Source organism: Biomphalaria glabrata, chromosome 1 (assembly GCF_947242115.1).
Source record: "Biomphalaria glabrata chromosome 1, xgBioGlab47.1, whole genome shotgun sequence".
Classification (NCBI taxonomy): domain Eukaryota; kingdom Metazoa; phylum Mollusca; class Gastropoda; family Planorbidae; genus Biomphalaria; species Biomphalaria glabrata.
Genome location: NC_074711.1, coordinates 11,065,043 through 11,084,561, shown reverse-complemented (window position 1 = coordinate 11,084,561; position 19,519 = coordinate 11,065,043). Strand labels below are relative to the sequence as shown.

Genomic DNA, 19,519 nt, shown 5'->3' with positions numbered 1-19,519 from the left:
ATTTGATTACGTGTTTTATAGATTAGTATTAATGTTTAGCATACAATGAGTCTCACTCTAATGACATAGTGTCAGGTTTCTAGATTTAATCACGTGTTTTATAGATTAGTATTAATGTTTATCATACAATGAGTCTCACTCTAATGACATAGTGTAAGGTTTCTAGATTTGATTACGTGTTTTATAGATTAGTATTAATGTTTAGCATACAATGAGTCTCACTCTAATGACATAGTGTCAGGTTTCTAGATTTGATTACGTGTTTTATAGATTAGTGGGTTCAACAATTGTCAGTAACCTAGACTTAGACATCGAGCTGACAAAAAGGATAGGAAAAGCTACCACAGCATTGGCAAAACTCTCCAAGCGCGTCTGGGAAAATGGTAAATTGACCACAGCGACCAAAATCCTAGTCTACAACGCCTGTGTTGTGAGCACTCTCCTTTATGGCAGTGAAAGCTGGTCAACATACATGTACCAAGAGCACAGATTGAATAGTTTCCACTTGCGCTGCCTGAGACGCATAATGGGCATCTCTTGGAGGGACCATGTCTCCAATCAGGAAGTTTTGAGATTGGCCAATATGAACAGCATGTATGCTCTCCTGACACAAAGAAGATTACGCTGGCTCGGACATGTCACCCGCATGCCAGATGGTAGAATCCCGAAAGATATCTTATATGCTGAGCTTGTGGAAGGAGTCAGACCCAAGGGCCGCCCAAGACTAACATATAGAGATGTCTGCAAGCGAGACATGAGAGCCTCAGGCATCAGTGAAAGTATGTGGGAAAACATAGCCAAAGACCGGAGTGCATGGAGACAGACTGTGCGTGCTGGGACAACCCTTGCTGAGAACAAACGAATTGAAGTGGCTTTAATCAAGAGGGAAAAAAAGAAAGCTGCCCTGTCTGCTAGCCCTAAATCAGAGGCATACACATGTACGAATTGTGGCAAAGTCTGCCGTTCTAGAATTGGCTTGATTAGCCACACCAGATTCTGCCCCGTCTCAAGATCAAGATTAAGCCAAAACCAGTGACTCACTTGGGCGCATCCATTGCCTTTCGAGACAAAGGAGCCATATATATATATAGATTAGTATTAATGTTTAGCATACAATGAGTCTCACTCTAATGACATAGTGTCAGGTTTCTAGATTTGATTACGTGTTTTTAGTATTTATTTTAGGTCTAGCGATTCTTTTGGTATTCAGAGATTACAAACATTCACGCTACATCGATATGGTACGCGAAATCTTTCATACACGTAATAGGAATTCAAAATGAACAAGCCGTGAAAGTATCACTTGTGGCTAAATATGTAGGACACAGATGGGGATGCGTAGCAACGGGAAATACTAAATTCCTCATGAATCTCCGTATTCGAAGACAAGTCTTATTATTATAAAACACCGGGGACACAGACATTAGTAAAATTAATAAAATAATAACAAGTTCAACTCCGAAATGACATAGAAAATAAAACATGTCATTGTATTCCTAGTGGCGTATCTCTCCAGCATGTTTATCTAATGAGCAAATTGTTTTTAACCGGGTAAAGAGAAACGAGTTAAATATGTATTTCGCCTCCGTTAAATTGTACAGCTAATTACTCCAGTGGTTGTTAAGGCATAACATTTTCCAAGGTCGTTGATAATTCAGAATTTCTTGGCTTCAGATATATACAATTAAACACTTGTTTATTTCTCTCACATTTTTCTTGTACAATTCTAGTGACGAAAGTGTGGCGGCACGACATGGCCTAAATGGTGTCGATGTGCCCAAATGAAACGAGAGTGTACTTCCTGTAGCGCGTGCTTATTATCAGTTTTTAAAAATGACTTTCCACTGTCATATTTTTTTAATTTTTTTTTTTTCAGTATTTGTAACTCGTTGTATCATTGTTTCATATTGACTATGCGTAGACGTCAAGGTAGACAACTATGCATTTCTTTATAATTCTTTCGCTTGAGTAGATTTAATGTTGTTACTTCCCTTTGTCCATTTATGTTTTAAAATAGTTATGTGTGAAAAGAGATTGAAACTTGCTCAGTTTCTGTGTTTTTTTATTTTCTCCAGTAGATTTTGATTCGCACTTATTTAGCACACAACTATCCGGCAATTCTATACCACTTTTTGTCAGCATTGGGGGATGTCTTATCAGGAAAAAAAAACTTTAACCCATTCTATTACGAAAACTCGGTTCGGAAGCTGTTGTTTTTTTTAAACACCCCTATTAACGGGTTTGCAAGATATATTTGTCTATGTATAACTGGCTGACCGTAGGCTTAGAGAAAGAAACAAAAAATGAATGTTTCGGATGAGTAGATAGTGTTTAAAGTCAATAACTTTCAGAAGTACTGGTAGCTTACTCTAACAATCGAACTACTCTAGTCGTGAGGCTTGTGTGGGACAAAAAACAAAATGTCACTTTAAAAGAGATGGACAAAGACCTCTCATTTCAGTCTAATTGTAGTCTTATAGACGTACATAGTAGTTCGTTAACGGCCATAGGCCATCGATTTATTATGATTTCTCAATAATCCAAAGTGAACGTCTAGAGAAAACGACGAGAGTACCCCCCCCCCCCACGTCTCTTTCTTTAATTTTTTTCCAACTCAGTATTTAATTATAAACAGCGGACAGAAACCTAGTTGAATAGAAACAGCCTAATGACTCGTCACTAGTGATCAACTCAAGTTAATAAAGGGATGTTCGTTTAAAATGAATCTCTCTTAGTGGAAAGGGTAGGATTATGAACATAGTTAGTTCCCCCTATAGGGCAGATGCTGTAAAGATCGTCTGTTTCTGTGTCCTACGGTTAACGAGGGTGTCATGTGGCCAACTCAACGGCCTTTACTTTTCCCCAGCTAATGTCAGGTATCCATCAGAGCTGGGTGGACCCTGAGGCGCCCAAAGATCCCGAAATTAAAAATCCCAGTCTTTACCACTATGAACATAGCAAGAATTAAATGATGTGTTATTTGTCATTGGTGATGATTAGATTATGATGTTAGGGTGATGGTTGGCTATTTCTTGGTGACATTTCATCTGTATCCATCTTTTCTTCAAGTTGTCCAAAAAAAACTAATTATTTGTACTTCGTGAGTGTATCAAGTCTTATATTGGTCTTCTTTGAATGATAGAGTTGACCACACCTTTTTTTTTTATTGTTATTACAATACCAGTCAATTTATAGAGTTGCATTATTTGGTAGGATGATAATTTTAGCCAGCGATACTGTAAACTTTTTTTCCGGCCATGGGGCTTGCTTGACTGATTGAGGTCGCATACTTTTTTTTTTTTTGTCTTTAACGTGCCACTCCACTGTGGACAGAGGTTTGTCGGGCCGGATATGGGCCGCGTACTGTGGGTAAAAAAAAAAAATCACTGCAAGAAGCTTATCTTTGTATTTCATTCATCTTGCTTCTACTCGAGCCAAATCCGTACTTTTATGTGATCATTTCTAAATAGGAATCTAGCACCGACTTTCCTGTAAGTGAGTGTGTGATCGTTTGATGGTTTCAGAGCATCGAGAAAATGTCCACATGAATTCAGGTTTTATCATCTTTGCTCTAAATGTTGAACTGAATTCTCATCAACTAGATCTAGAAACTGACCTGGTTGTGTTGAGACGTTGTTTGCTTGGATAGTTTGTTCCACTCTTGTGTTTTAGTTGTTGCCTTGTGTCTCTCTTCTATGCACCCACTGGTATCAAAACGTCTGCCTAGAAAACAATAAAGGTCGCTGTTTTAGCTGTGTGTCGCGCTGAGGGAGGGGGGAGGAGTTAGGGTGACCTTTAACCTTTCACCAGCGTTTGGTTTTGGCTTACCCGCCCCACTTCTTTGGTAAGAACGCTGGCACCGACCTCGGCTGACCCACCTGGTTTTATGTACACACGCACGCGCACACACCCATTCATTGCCGGAGTCTGGCACCCTCTGCTCAACGCGTCATGCATCGCCCACTGTTAGGGAGAAGGACTGTTTTAATCTAAGACTCGGTTGTCTTGTTTCGTTCAAATTTTCGATCCAAAGGAGTGGCCCCCTCTGTTTCATTCCATGTCCAGCACGCTGGCTCTAGATGCTGTTGAGAAAAGTGGATGATGTTACGTTGATGATGCGGAGGGAAATTCCGAAACTTGAACTCTGCTATCAGTCGTATTGTGTAGTAGTTACGTTTCTCTTTGGTCCCTGGCTACTGTTATCTTTGGCTAGTGCCTGCTAGCATCCCGTCTTGTAGGGAGCTGGGAGAGTTCCAAGCTGTACTCTGCACTATTGGGTAGGTAGTTTGATCTACTTTAACCACTGACTAGCCGCTGTTGATTGTGTCCCGGCATTGAGTTTATTGTACACTTAAGTGAATTTACTGTACATTTAGAAGCAAGACCTTTTTTATATTTTCATATCAGCATGAATATGTCTCTGGTTTGTGTTCTCAAGTTATTATAGAGAAACGTTTTGAAGCCTTCTTGTAGTTCTATTAATAGCTGCTTACTGCTTTTGAATGTTTACTAATGTATCTACTGTAGGATGATATTAATACTTATCTTAATTATCCGTAAGGAAATTTGTTTTACAATTGTACATTATAAAAAAAAAACAAAAAAAAAAAACAATGCATAATTAAAGCAAGCAATGTCTACAATAGCACACAAAATATACGTTCATACCCCAGTTTCTCGTCAACATTACTCTGACGTCAGTAGAGCCTTAGCTCGATTCTCCAACAAGTATTGTAAACTACTCCACTATATCCCAGCGCTGGGACTCTTGGGATTGCTACAGCCGTGTACAAGATGTAGAATGAAATCATCATTGAATAATGTTTGTTTAGTGGTCCCAATGAAATCATCATTGAATAACATTTGTTTAGTGGTCCCAATGAAATCATCATTGAATAACATTTGTTTAGTGGTCCAATGAAATCATTGAATAACATTTGTTTAGTGGTCCCAATGAAATCATCATTGAATAACATTTGTTTAGTGGTCCCAATGAAATCATCATTGAATAACATTTGTTTAGTGGTCCCAATGAAATAACATTTGTTTAGTGGTCCCAATGAAATCATCATTGAATAACATTTGTTTAGTGGTCCCAATGAAATCATTGAATAACATTTGTTTAGTGGTCCCAATGAAATCATTGAATAACATTTGTTTAGTGGTCCCAATGAAATCATTGAATAACATTTGTTTAGTGGTCCCAATGAAATCATTGAATAACATTTGTTTAGTGGTCCCAATGAAATCATCATTGAATAACATTTTTTTAGTGGTCCCAATGAAATCATTGAATAACATTTGTTTAGTGGTCCCAATGAAATCATTGAATAACATTTGTTTAGTGGTCCCAATGAAATCATTGAATAACATTTGTTTAGTGGTCCCAATGAAATCATTGAATAACATTTGTTTAGTGGTCCCAATGAAATCATCATTGAATAATATTTGTTTAGTGGTCCCAATGAAATCAACATTGAATAATATTTGTTTAGTGGTCCCAATGAAATCATTGTATAACATTTGTTTAGTGGTCCCAATGAAATAACATTTGTTTAGTGGTCCCAATGAAATCATTGTATAACATTTGTTTAGTGGTCCCAATGAAATAACATTTGTTTAGTGGTCCCAATGAAATCGACATCAAAACAAAAGAAATCTAGATGTACCAGAATTAAAAACGAAAGTACACTGTGCAGCTTTTCAAGTGTATGTGTGGTGGTGTGTGTTCAACTCCTCCGTGTGATGGATAGATCGGAAAGGAAGAAGAAAGGAAATGAATATGTATTGGTCAACTAATTTTTGACTTGCGTGGCATTTTCATCCCTTAACTCTTTCTCTCCTAACTGACGATACCAACGTTGATTCCACCAGAAGGTGGTAAATAATTACGGAGAGAAAGAGTTAACAGTTCTTCTGTATAACGTAATAAGGAACAGGGGAGGAAGAGGAGTCTTTATCTTGATGTGTGTAGAAAGGTTTACAACGCTCTCTAACTTGACCGGATTAAGTTAGTTCTCACCAGGTCTAGGTCTGTCTAGTCGTTAAGGTCATTGTTTCCCAATACTATCAATTTGGGCCTATAAGTCACGTGATAACAAGGGCTAGTAGTTGAGCTGTATAAAACGAACAGCATACAAACACTGACAGTACACTATTGGCTAATTTAAATCTTGCTTTTATTTTTTGTTTCCTTGAATATCCTCGTCTTATGCAAAGCACTGACAGTCACATTTGGTTTGTATATTTCAGAATATAGTCTGAGTGGTGTTAGGGATTTGGTGGAAGATATATTTCACTTCAGAGATTCTCAGTTCCAAAGTCGACTTGGCTCAAAGGTAAGTCTTGCATCTTGTTGGGCTTAACAAACTGGCGCATTCCAGTTAGACTGACTCTGATAAACTTGATTTGTTCCTGTTAGACCTAGTGGGACCATAGACCGGGCTGTCATTACCAGCCAAAGATTTATGGTGAACCATTTGACTAGGTTCCAATTACGGCTGTAGTGTAGTGTAATCTTGCAAAAAAAATAAATCCAATGAATTTTTTGGGGTGTTTAAAACTTGACCATTAAATCAATGCGCTGACTGTGTGTCCCTACTGATTCCACGGGTCAGAAACATTCCCTTTAATGTCCTGGCTGTAGAGGGTGTCCATTGGAGTTAAGGCTCGTTAAGTTATTGGTTCAAACTGCTAGATCTAGATCAATATGGTGTGGCCAGTTTGATCTGCGTTCCGGTACAATTTTTTTTCTTGCTATCTGGTTTGATAACGCTATTGTATCATCGCTTAAATATATCATCATGTGTGTACCATATTAATGGATGTGCTCAGTAGGTCGCATGTGACTTATGTACGCTAGGATAGACTGGTGGCCATGTACTGTTAGGACTATACGGGTATGTTGGGATAGACTGCTAGACTGCGACAGATCTGATTATTTGTTTTCTAGTTGGCACTATGATTTGGTACTTGTGTCACAAGGGACACCATGAAGCGATTTTTCGTAAGTAGGAGATTGACTCTTAAATTAAATATGTGCCCACCTTGGTGATGGAAGTATGTGTGTGTGTGTCTGAATCTGCAGTAGTGAGAATCACTATATTGGACCCTGTGTACGATTACTAGCCATTTCATTTGCTTAACTGCCAAATCCTAAAGTAGTTTATCTTCGTGACCCCTCCCCCACCTCTCTGTATGTAGTTTGACCCCGACCCTCCCCCCGAGTGTCCCATACATTGAGTTGAATGTTTCTGCTTGCTATCCCGTCTATCACTCCATCTTTTGTTTCTTGCACTTAGTCCCTGAGCCTCAGAATGATGGGGACAGCCATTCAGCATACTTCTTTTTGTTGTTACCTAGAGTTTGGGTTTAAAACATAGATTTTGGTTTAAAACATAGAATTTGGTTCACAACATGGATTTTGGTTTAAAACAGCAGGTTTTGGAATGTCTAGTTTTTAAGTGATTACATCTATCAGATGCTCAACTCTTGCCTACTGGTCACGCGAGTACTAGTGCCATTACATCTAATGAACAGATAGACGTGATGTGTCCATCTAATAGCAGTGGCATTGTTATTTCCTTGTGGTTTTAAATCCTGTGTAAATGTATTAGAACTGTTTTGTTTCTGGTGTATTTTAAACTTGAATATCTAAATGAACCCATCTTTTGAATTTATTAATGAAAGTACTTGTAAAAATTGAGTATGGGGGCCGATGAAGCCAGCCACCATTTATAAGTTTACATTTACAATGTCTCACTAGCAGTTCTCTGTTCCATAAAACAATGTCTCATGAGCAGTTCATTGTTCCATAAAATAATGTCTCACTAGCATTTCATCAAAGGTCTGACTAATAGCTCCAACTCAACTGTTCTATTTAGCAAGGTCACACTAGCAGTTCACTGTTCAGTCAAGCAAGGTTTCAATAGCAGTTCACTGTTCATTCAAGCAAGGTTTCAATAGCAGTTCATTGTTCAGTCAAGCAAGGTTTCAATAGCTGTTTACTGTTCAATCAAGCAAGGTCCTTAGGTCTTGCTAGCAGTTCACTGTTCAATCAATCAAGGTCTCACTGGCAGTTCTCTGCTCAGTCAAGCAAGTCTCACTAGCAGTTCACTTTCCCAAGAAACCAAGTTCCAGTAACTGTTCACTTTCCTTACCTGCATCTATTTCTTTGTATAAAATCTCTTGTACATCGAGTTAATTCCAAGACATTCTCTCTTTTTGTTTGTTTCTTTCTTAAACACACTTCCCTCTCAATGACTTCCTGCCCTTTATTACATCCTGGCAGCCCTGCCAGTTACTTTCTGTGCAAGCTTCAAGCATCAAGTTTTTTTTTATTGTGTTGGGGGGGGGGCTTTATTTGTTTAAAAAAAAACTTCATCTCCTATTGTTTGTGCAGTAGAAAGTGGTCCAGAGATGTTTATGTTTCCAGAATCTCTGTTTGATTTATCTCCAGAAATGACTTAGAGGCTGATACTCCACTTGACTAGAGCTAGGCTGCTTAGTTTACATTAGATTAAGTAGTTTGATCTTGTGTGACGGATTCCCTGGATCTTGCTCACTGAAGAATAGCCACATGAATATAGTGTCAGGACTCAATTATTTTCATGGTTCAAGCCATGAATTTATTTGTGAGCTAAACATTAAATGGTGAAAATTGTTGAATTTTTTTTTTCAATTGTACATATTATAAAAGGAAAACTGTAATAACTTTAAAAAACCAACAAAAATATCAGAAGAGGCTTGTCAATGTGTGTGCCTCTAAATGAGAGCTGAAAAGTTGTCTCTATGAGAGCAATGTTTCTAGGACTGTAGTTTCTATGAGAGCAATGTTTCTAGGACTGTAGTTTCTATGAGAGCAATGTTTCTAGGACTGAAGTCTCTATGAGAGCAATGTTTCTAGGACTGTAGTTTCTATGAGAGCAATGTTTCTAGGACTGTAGTCTCTATGAGAGCAATGTTTCTAGGACTGTAGTTTCTATGAGAGCAATGTTTCTAGGACTGAAGTCTCTATGAGAGCAATGTTTCTAGGACTGTAGTTTCTATGAGAGCAATGTTTCTAGGACTGTAGTCTCTATGAGAGCAATGTTTCTAGGACTGTAGTCTCTATGAGAGCAATGTTTCTAGCACTGTAGTCTCTATGAGAGCAATGTTTCTAGGACTGTAGTTTCTATGAGAGCAATGTTTCTAGGACTGTAGTTTCTATGAGAGCAATGTTTCTAGGACTGTAGTCTCTATGAGAGCAATGTTTCTAGGACTGTAGTTTCTATGAGAGCAATGTTTCTAGGACTGTAGTCTCTATGAGAGCAATGTTTCTAGGACTGTAGTTTCTATGAGAGCAATGTTTCTAGGACTGTAGTCTCTATGAGAGCAATGTTTCTAGGACTGTAGTTTCTATGAGAGCAATGTTTCTAGGACTGTAGTCTCTATGAGAGCAATGTTTCTAGCACTGTAGTCTCTATGAGAGCAATGTTTCTAGCACTGTAGTTTCTATGAGAGCAATGTTTCTAGGACTGTAGTTTCTATGAGAGCAATGTTTCTAGGACTGTAGTTTCTATGAGAGCAATGTTTCTAGGACTGTAGTTTCTATGAGAGCAATGTTTCTAGGACTGTAGTTTCTATGAGAGCAATGTTTCTAGGACTGTAGTTTCTTTGAGAGCAATGTTTCTAGGACTGTAGTCTCTATGAGAGCAATGTTTCTAGGACTGTAGTCTCTATGAGAGCAATGTTTCTAGGACTGTAGTTTCTATGAGAGCAATGTTTCTAGGACTGTAGTCTCTATGAGAGCAATGTTTCTAGGACTGTAGTCTCTATGAGAGCAATGTTTCTAGGACTGTAGTCTCTATGAGAGCAATGTTTCTAGGACTGTAGTTTCTATGAGAGCAATGTTTCTAGGACTGTAGTCTCTATGAGAGCAATGTTTCTAGGACTGTAGTCTCTATGAGAGCAATGTTTCTAGGACTGTAGTTTCTATGAGAGCAATGTTTCTAGGACTGTAGTTTCTATGAGAGCAATGTTTCTAGGACTGTAGTTTCTATGAGAGCAATGTTTCTAGGACTGTAGTTTCTATGAGAGCAATGTTTCTAGGACTGTAGTCTCTATGAGAGCAATGTTTCTAGGATTGTAGTTTCTATGAGAGCAATGTTTCTAGGACTGTAGTTTCTTTGAGAGCAATGTTTCTAGGACTGTAGTCTCTATGAGAGCAATGTTTCTAGGACTGTAGTTTCTATGAGAGCAATGTTTCTAGGACTGTAGTTTCTATGAGAGCAATGTTTCTAGGACTGTAGTTTTTATGAGAGCAATGTTTCTAAAACAGACTATACTACATGCAAGTGGCTTGTTAGTAATTTGTATAGAAGGATCTTGTTGTGTTCAAGGAGACACATTAGAAAGAGATCTGATTCATGGATTAGAATTCTTCTAACTTGGTCAACCAGAGAAACCCATACTAAGTCATTGTACAAAAGATGCTATTGCCAGGACTACTTAGAGACATACTCTACCTAAAACTCATGAAAAGTAAAAAAATCAAAGCAAATATTCTTGCTTAGGTCATATTGTTAATGTTTAGAGGCTTTCAAATGTATGCAAGTCAAGCAGAATGAACTTGAATGGGGGGGGGGGGGTGGATAGCACATTGTGGAAAAGGGAGAGAGAGGTTATGTGCAGGTTAGTTTTAACATTTGAACAATGAAGGAAAAAATGCAAACATTGTAACTACTCAATACTCCTTTCCAACTCAGATCATTTGCTTTAGTCAAACTATTTTATTTATTTATACAGGTTTATTTGTTGTTCTTTTATGTATAGATTTGGCTTAAGACTTTGCTAATTTTGCTGCCAATATTTTCTGCCATTCTACAAGAGGTTTGAGGGTGTTCAAATTTTCTTCATAAATGAAAGGCTGCAAATTTCAGATCTCATATTAAAAACTAGTGTAAATTTTTTTGTTTGTTTACAGGAACTTAAAAAACAAAGCCTAAGTCGGCGCAGCTCATCTTGTCCTTCTCTGAATGAGCCTGTGGTACTTGTACGTGTGACTCCATTGGAGGATGGAGGTAAGTGTTGACCATTCATGTTGAACAAAAGTTTTGAGCTCGTGCTACATTTAATTATTTATGTTGGGGAACAGAATCAAATCATTGCAATGTCTACAAAGACACATGCATATATGTGTACATATAAATAAATGAATATTTTGAAATTCTTGTATCCTTGACACTGTAGTGAAATGTAGATGTTTGAAGACTACAAACTGATGATCTTTTCATTCTGTGATTTTCTGTAGCTATTGTGGAGTTAGTTTGTGGTATGTTAAGTAAATTTGTGAGCCCCTACAGAACCCTCTTAATTTTACACAATGTTCTGCTATATTTTATAAAAGTTTCTGTGGAATCCTACCAGCTGTCTATAGTATATATTTAGAAGTACAGATGCTTTATCACACCAACGTGGAATATTGTATGTTTATTTCTTGTTTGAAACACTGGATTTTATACTTAATTGGGAATGTAATTTTACTTACTTCTTTGAACTGCTGGCAAAAAATGTAATGAACTCAACCTACTATTTAAAATGCAGTCTTATCCTAGTTTAACTTTTTACACACAGTTAAATTGTCTTTAAGTGTTCCCTATTACTGACTGTCAATGATTAATTTTAAAACTTCATTGTTTGTGTATCTATTCTAATCTTTTCTTTTTTAATCTTTTTCTTTTCAGATCACCATAAGTCTATGCATGATTTGGTATCTGAGTTGAAGGAGCCAAGTCAGCACATCAGTTCTGACCTCCTTTACAACAGGTACGTAGGTATACTATGGTCTGTTTCAGCTTTGTGGAAAACTATTTTATCTTGAGTTATCAGAAATGTTGCAATCATTGTCTCATCTTCTAATCTCAAGTGAGTTTCTTTTCTGAGAATATTTTCTGGGCTATCTTTTATGCTTTCTAGAGTCCCTTGACTTTCTCCACTATGATCTGTCCTATCAGCTCAGTGATGAAATCATAAGGAGAAAAGTACAAGATCAATGCAAACCTGTTCAATGGTCTTGGACACTTTTTACCACAGTATTTTGGTGTGACGAAACGCGTCCCTTCTCAATACAGAACTGACCAGTGCGGAACTAACCCCCCCCCCTCTTAACCACTAGTTAGCATTGTATAGCCCCTTTTACACTAAACTGACCAGGGTAGAACACAAACAATCTATTACACCAAGGTTAGATCCAACCCCCAAATTATAGGCCATAAACACACATCCCAAGTTACACCCAGACGCCGAAACAAACGTACGCAGCCGTTCAGTTCAGGAACATTAAAATTGAAAGTTACGCCCCAAACGCCGAAACAAAAGCAAGCAACCATAAAGTCCAGGGACATTAAAATTTGGTGTCCACGTACATCCCTTTGAGTCGACACTCCTAATGCCCAGGGCTATTCAAATCGTTTCCGTCCGCTGTACCGTCGAGCGATGGTCCAGCCTGATAATTATGGTATGGTTCCGCTTTCATCCTCCTTCGTCCCCCCCCCCCCGGGTCGCGGGTTAAAGAAGTCAGGTGAATGAGCCCCAAATGAAAAGATTGGTCCAATTTAACAATTCTAAACTCAAAAGACTCGCTGGCCATTGGATCATCACTACTCTTAACATACCGTTCGGGAACCTATAAAAGCCGGAGACGAAAGTTTCAGGTTAATGCCATTCTAGATCAGAATCACTGAGAAGTCAGAAGACTCTCAAGTCAACGATTCATTTGGGAACTTGTGTAAGGCAAAGCGGGTGAGTTGGAAAAACTTTATCATTATTATTTAGTGTGTCTTCGCCTGCAACATTTACGTTCATGTATCATACCATGTTAATACTTGTTTGCTTCCAAATATTATATTTGTAAATCTCTATGAATATGTGCTCCTTAATAACTCGTCAATGTTGACTGTATTCCCAACGGTGGACATCCACCTTACAATTTAGTTAATCCTAATATTTATTTATGCATTTGTTATTTATTCATATCCATATTCATCTGGACCTACTCGCGTCTAGATCATTTTCTTACCTGTGCATATGTACCTGTATATGTGCACATATATATACATTATGATTATGTTTGTTTTGGTTATGCACATACTGTGCTGTTACCATGCATCCTTAGGCCCGAGAATCAGTCTCGCGTGTCTACCCCACTATTTTCAGCTTGTCGACCTGCATGGTTATGTGCCCTTTTGCACCCCCCCCCTCCCTTCTTCTTGTCACGGTCCTCTGGTCACGAGTGACCGTGGACTTGTTTACCTGTGGGTCAATGAGGTCACAGGGGCTACAACCCTGTAATATGGTCCCCCTGTTTCCCTCCTCATTTATGCCCCTGCCTTGTACATTTATATTTGTATTATTATTATTGTATTATTTGTACAGCAATTATTACTAGACCTAGTAAAATGTTGTTGACAAGTATCTTAGTTAGCCTGAGGGAGACGCTCCTATCAAGGATGCGCCCCTCGCCAACCAGCCCGTATGGTTTAATAATTCAGGCTCCTCTCATGTCTCATTTCATAGCCTCCTACACCAGGGCTGGCGTGTTTTGTTGCCTGAAGGCAGACCTCAGCAGCTCTCCACACATTCCCGTTGAGGGTGAGTCACTCATCACCCTCAAACCGAACCGAAGGCATTCCAGGCTGACGTCCCAGGACCGGTCTGCAACTACCGCAGGAGTAAGCCCACCGCGTGGCATCCTCATATTCCTCACACTAGTGCCTGCCTACCTGCAGGGCACCAGCAACTGGCTACAACACAACGGAGCTTCAACTTATCCAACCCCGAAGGAGAACCTTGCATAACAGATAAGTGAGAGACAGCCGAATAAGCAAACCATACACGAATCTTTATGAGCAATATCCCAGTGATGATATTACCTTAAACGTTATCATAAATCCTAAATCTTCCTGTACATTCCCCCCCCCCTCACTCACTGATTGTATTTCCTCTTAATTAATCTTTATTAAATATTTGTTCTTTTACGAAATCATTAAGCTTTGCGTTTTGCTTGTGCCTGTCTATGTGCCTATATAATACCAACAAAATATTTACCACGTTGTGGCTCTAAGACTTTACCCCTAGGAGTCGCAGGCCATCGTCCCCATCGGGAAGTGCAAACGGACCGATCGGCGGACTTATTCCACCACAACGGGGGTAAACTGTGACGCCTAGTCCGGGATCACAAAACCCTAACTCATTCAGTATAGGCACAAGGCAATAAGCAGAACGTTTAAAAATTTCCACCTACTAGACCCTATATATATATATATATTGATAACATATAACTACATATTGCTCAGTATGGTTTGATTATGTCAATGCTGTATAGTATATTATATTAATTATATACTTGTTGTATCATATTTAGATAATAACACAGGTGAAGACATAATTAAATAAATATTCAGTTAGCCTCTCACCCGCTTCAGCTTCTGAGCATATTTCCCCATCACCTCTATCCCACAAACATGGCTGAAGGCACTAGATCAAAAGCCGAATCAGCTAAATCTATCAAAATTCGCGAGCTCAACGAGCTAGCAGACCAAATAGGTATCAGGCCTGATGATCGACCAACGTTCGTCCTGGCTAAGTTCGAGGAGTGGGAAAATAGAGAGAGGGAAAAAGAAAAAATAGATAGAGAGAGGGAAAAGGAAGCTCACGCGTTCCGTATGAAAGAAAAGGAAATAGAGTTAGAAAAATTAAAAGCTAACGACGAATCCCGCATCACAATTGCTGCCGATCAAAACTCCCCTAATTGTCAAACCCCTCACTTCAACTTAGAACCTTTTGATGAAACCAAAGAAAGTATAGAGACTTTCTTAGAAAGGTTTCAAAACGTGGCTACCAACAACCAGTTACCAATGGGCAAATGGTCATTTAGAGTGTCACAAGCTCTTCGGGGTAAGGCCTACGAGGTGTATGCTAAGCTCCCCTCATCTAGTCAAAACGACTACTCAGCGCTCAAGAACGCACTGCTAGTCCAGTTTGACTTGACCGCCAGCTCCTACCACAAGAAGTTTAGGAACTCTCGCCTCGAAAGGCGCGAGATGTATTCCAGTCTCTTTACTAGACTAGAGAAATACTTAGATAAATGGTTATCCTTAAGTCCCTTCACTCAAAATTATGAAGGTCTAAAAGACCTTATTCTGGTAGAACAGCTCCGCGAATGCATGACCCCTGACCTTCGCATCTTCATAGATGAAAGCGGTGTCACTACACCACAAGAAATAGTCAGTTACTCTGATAGATTTCTAGCAGCCCACAGGGAGCAGAAAACTAAAACATCAGACCAAAGCCCATCGATAGCGAAGGTAGATAGGCAGCCCGACCCTCCAAGTAGCAGCAATAACAATAACAACAAACAAACACGCCAGCCCAACAACCAAGCACCCCGCCACCCCATTCCTCCCAACCCGCCGAGGCAGCAAAAGAAATGGTGTAGCTTCCATAACTCTCCTACCCATGACTCCAGCGAGTGTCATAATAGAAGTCGCCCTTACTCAGCCCAACCACTGATGGTGATAACGCAAGCAACTCCCGTCCTAGACTCATCACCGAGTAACCATCCCCCTACAGTCGAAAGGGTATTAGTGAACGGAATATCCTCTAATTGTCTATACGATTCCGGTTGCTCCTTTTCAGCAATCGTCAGGAAATCATTGGTAAAGCCTCGCTATATTAGCAACAAATGGGTCACCATACAAGGCGCAGACTTGAACTCTCCCCCATTCACCCTTCCGATCGCCCGAATAAAGGTGAGATCTAGATATGTCAACGGTAGGATAGAGGCGGCCGTCATGGACAATCCATGCTTTGATCTAACGCTTGGTGATAAATACGTGTTCCTGGGAACTCCTACAGGCCCAAGGTTCACTACCTCAGAGGTCACTCCGGTGAACCCCAATACAAATAACCCCTCGGTCCCTGAAACGGACCACATCAGCGCATTCCCTGTGATTACTGGAGCCCAGGCTCCACAGGATGGCGCAAGGGAAACCCTTAACTCTCTCCGCAGAGGATACAAGGAATCCCCACGAAGCTATCTATCGTCTGCAAAGATTTTCGCTCCCGTGAAAAGGGATAAGTCGAAAATCCATAGGCGCCCAATAGCTCGCAAACCGGGCCTCCCACAGCACCATTCGGGCGGGGAGGGAGGCGCACGAAGTCACGCGGCCCGATCCCAGCGCTTCGGCCCTCAAACCCAGCAAACTGGCCAACCCAACTCCCAGAACTCTAAACAGAGCCGAGGAGTAAAGGCCGAGAATCCCACCAGCAGTTCTATCACGAAGAACGCTGACTCTAGCGGCACGAATGTTGTCATGCAGGCCGCCAATCTCAACGCTCTCGCCATCGAGCGAAGCACCCATTCCGCCAGCGCACCCATCAATGCACAGGACACTGGCACTGCCGCCATCGTCCTTCTGCAGGACACTGGCATCGACAGCGTAATGGGCATCGCATCCAGCGCCACAATGATTGCACCTGATATAGTGCGAGGCATCAAACCCCTTGGTGCCGCCTTCAACTCACGGTCCACCGAAACCCACCCCAGGCAACTCATCACGAGAAGCGCTTGTACAAACGGTTATGAGACGAGACAATGTCTCCCCCTCGAGCCGCCTGGTAAGGTATCTCTGTTCCCCACTTTACACATTTCTGCACCCCTCCTCAACGCCGAGGGCCTAGAACCGCATCCGCCCTTAAACCACATAGATGAGCTACCCTCTAACCCCGCCGAGGTCGTTGTAAGTGAAAACGACCCGCCACCCAGCCAACTATCAAACTTGCAACTTAGCTCGGCTAATAAACAAGAAGACCGCAAAATATGTCTAAAGTTTCTATGTCTAGTAGTCTCGTTGATGTTTCTTGCGCAATACTACTGGTTGAACCCTAAAGCATCACAAGGGCCCTCACACGATGGTTCAACTCTCCATGTGCTTCCCAAACCAGTACTGGTGGTAACACTTATGCTCACTACATTCTTGCTAGGCTATCTGTCTGATAGAATAGGGTGGCCACACTTTTGCAGCCGGCGTAAGGTATTTCTCACCACGCCTAAGTTCTCGAAGGGCCTTCCGCAGCTTCAGCACAATGAAAACAAGCTGAATGCCCAGTCCCGGCTACTACTATTTAGCCACTCTCTTGCCCGTAATGGCAGTCACAAAGAGGGAGTAACTCCCGCCTTCCTTGATTGGTGCACAAGTGTATCTGCCAATACATCAACCCCAGATCCTGTGGTGGAGTTTGATGTCCACCATAGCATCCCAGCTCACGCTGGACCTGATGACGTGATCAGTGAATGCACGCTCCTACGTAGGGGCCCCGCTTGTCCCTCTATCATCTAGGCAACCTCTCACAGGTCAGTTCAGAATTTCGAAATGAATAATGCCTTTACAATGCATTATCTTTGGCGGAGGGGTGTGTGACGAAACGCGTCCCTTCTCAATACAGAACTGACCAGTGCGGAACTAACCCCCCCCCCTCTTAACCACTAGTTAGCATTGTATAGCCCCTTTTACACTAAACTGACCAGGGTAGAACACAAACAATCTATTACACCAAGGTTAGATCCAACCCCCAAATTATAGGCCATAAACACACATCCCAAGTTACACCCAGACGCCGAAACAAACGTACGCAGCCGTTCAGTTCAGGAACATTAAAATTGAAAGTTACGCCCCAAACGCCGAAACAAAAGCAAGCAACCATAAAGTCCAGGGACATTAAAATTTGGTGTCCACGTACATCCCTTTGAGTCGACACTCCTAACGCCCAGGGCTATTCAAATCGTTTCCGTCCGCTGTACCGTCGAGCGATGGTCCAGCCTGATAATTATGGTATGGTTCCGCTTTCATCCTCCTTCGTCCCCCCCCCCCCGGGTCGCGGGTTAAAGAAGTCAGGTGAATGAGCCCCAAATGAAAAGATTGGTCCAATTTAACAATTCTAAACTCAAAAGACTCGCTGGCCATTGGATCATCACTACTCTTAACATACCGTTCGGGAACCTATAAAAGCCGGAGACGAAAGTTTCAGGTTAATGCCATTCTAGATCAGAATCACTGAGAAGTCAGAAGACTCTCAAGTCAACGATTCATTTGGGAACTTGTGTAAGGCAAAGCGGGTGAGTTGGAAAAACTTTATCATTATTATTTAGTGTGTCTTCGCCTGCAACATTTACGTTCATGTATCATACCATGTTAATACTTGTTTGCTTCCAAATATTATATTTGTAAATCTCTATGAATATGTGCTCCTTAATAACTCGTCAATGTTGACTGTATTCCCAACGGTGGACATCCACCTTACAATTTAGTTAATCCTAATATTTATTTATGCATTTGTTATTTATTCATATCCATATTCATCTGGACCTACTCGCGTCTAGATCATTTTCTTACCTGTGCATATGTACCTGTATATGTGCACATATATATACATTATGATTATGTTTGTTTTGGTTATGCACATACTGTGCTGTTACCATGCATCCTTAGGCCCGAGAATCAGTCTCGCGTGTCTACCCCACTATTTTCAGCTTGTCGACCTGCATGGTTATGTGCCCTTTTGCACCCCCCCCCTCCCTTCTTCTTGTCACGGTCCTCTGGTCACGAGTGACCGTGGACTTGTTTACCTGTGGGTCAATGAGGTCACAGGGGCTACAACCCTGTAATATGGTCCCCCTGTTTCCCTCCTCATTTATGCCCCTGCCTTGTACATTTATATTTGTATTATTATTATTGTATTATTTGTACAGCAATTATTACTAGACCTAGTAAAATGTTGTTGACAAGTATCTTAGTTAGCCTGAGGGAGACGCTCCTATCAAGGATGCGCCCCTCGCCAACCAGCCCGTATGGTTTAATAATTCAGGCTCCTCTCATGTCTCATTTCATAGCCTCCTACACCAGGGCTGGCGTGTTTTGTTGCCTGAAGGCAGACCTCAGCAGCTCTCCACACATTCCCGTTGAGGGTGAGTCACTCATCACCCTCAAACCGAACCGAAGGCATTCCAGGCTGACGTCCCAGGACCGGTCTGCAACTACCGCAGGAGTAAGCCCACCGCGTGGCATCCTCATATTCCTCACACTAGTGCCTGCCTACCTGCAGGGCACCAGCAACTGGCTACAACACAACGGAGCTTCAACTTATCCAACCCCGAAGGAGAACCTTGCATAACAGATAAGTGAGAGACAGCCGAATAAGCAAACCATACACGAATCTTTATGAGCAATATCCCAGTGATGATATTACCTTAAACGTTATCATAAATCCTAAATCTTCCTGTACATTCCCCCCCCCCTCACTCACTGATTGTATTTCCTCTTAATTAATCTTTATTAAATATTTGTTCTTTTACGAAATCATTAAGCTTTGCGTTTTGCTTGTGCCTGTCTATGTGCCTATATAATACCAACAAAATATTTACCACGTTGTGGCTCTAAGACTTTACCCCTAGGAGTCGCAGGCCATCGTCCCCATCGGGAAG

At 40.8% G+C, this 19,519-nt stretch overlaps 2 protein-coding genes across 15 annotated transcripts in view; both read left to right on the top strand.

The window, feature by feature from the left end:
* LOC106071145 (A-kinase anchor protein 13-like) overlaps window positions 1–19,519 on the top strand; it is a 160,546-nt gene that overhangs the window by 77,609 nt on the left and 63,418 nt on the right. For 12 of the 13 annotated variants that reach the window (XM_056021580.1, XM_056021542.1, XM_056021596.1 and 9 more), the window contains 3 exons: window positions 6,253–6,338; window positions 10,964–11,060; window positions 11,724–11,805. In XM_056021580.1, the coding sequence (XP_055877555.1) occupies window positions 6,253–6,338; window positions 10,964–11,060; window positions 11,724–11,805 (265 nt within the window). Of the gene's footprint in view, window positions 1–6,252; window positions 6,339–6,855; window positions 7,007–10,963; window positions 11,061–11,723; window positions 11,806–19,519 lie in introns of those variants that run through there. The other variant, XM_056021627.1, reaches the window with a different exon arrangement.
* Window positions 11,812–19,394, top strand: LOC129924781 (uncharacterized). Of its 2 annotated transcripts, none has more exons than XR_008776705.1 (2): window positions 11,812–18,154; window positions 18,929–19,394. XR_008776705.1 is itself a non-coding variant. In XM_056021666.1 (2 exons), exon 2 carries the CDS (start codon window positions 14,502–14,504, stop codon window positions 17,376–17,378), a length of 2,877 nt encoding a protein of 958 aa, XP_055877641.1. In that variant the 5' UTR covers window positions 11,812–12,780; window positions 13,555–14,501; the 3' UTR covers window positions 17,379–19,394. The 2 variants fall into 2 exon arrangements, 1 of the variants encoding a protein (XP_055877641.1); XM_056021666.1 differs by having other exon boundaries at window positions 11,812–12,780; window positions 13,555–19,394.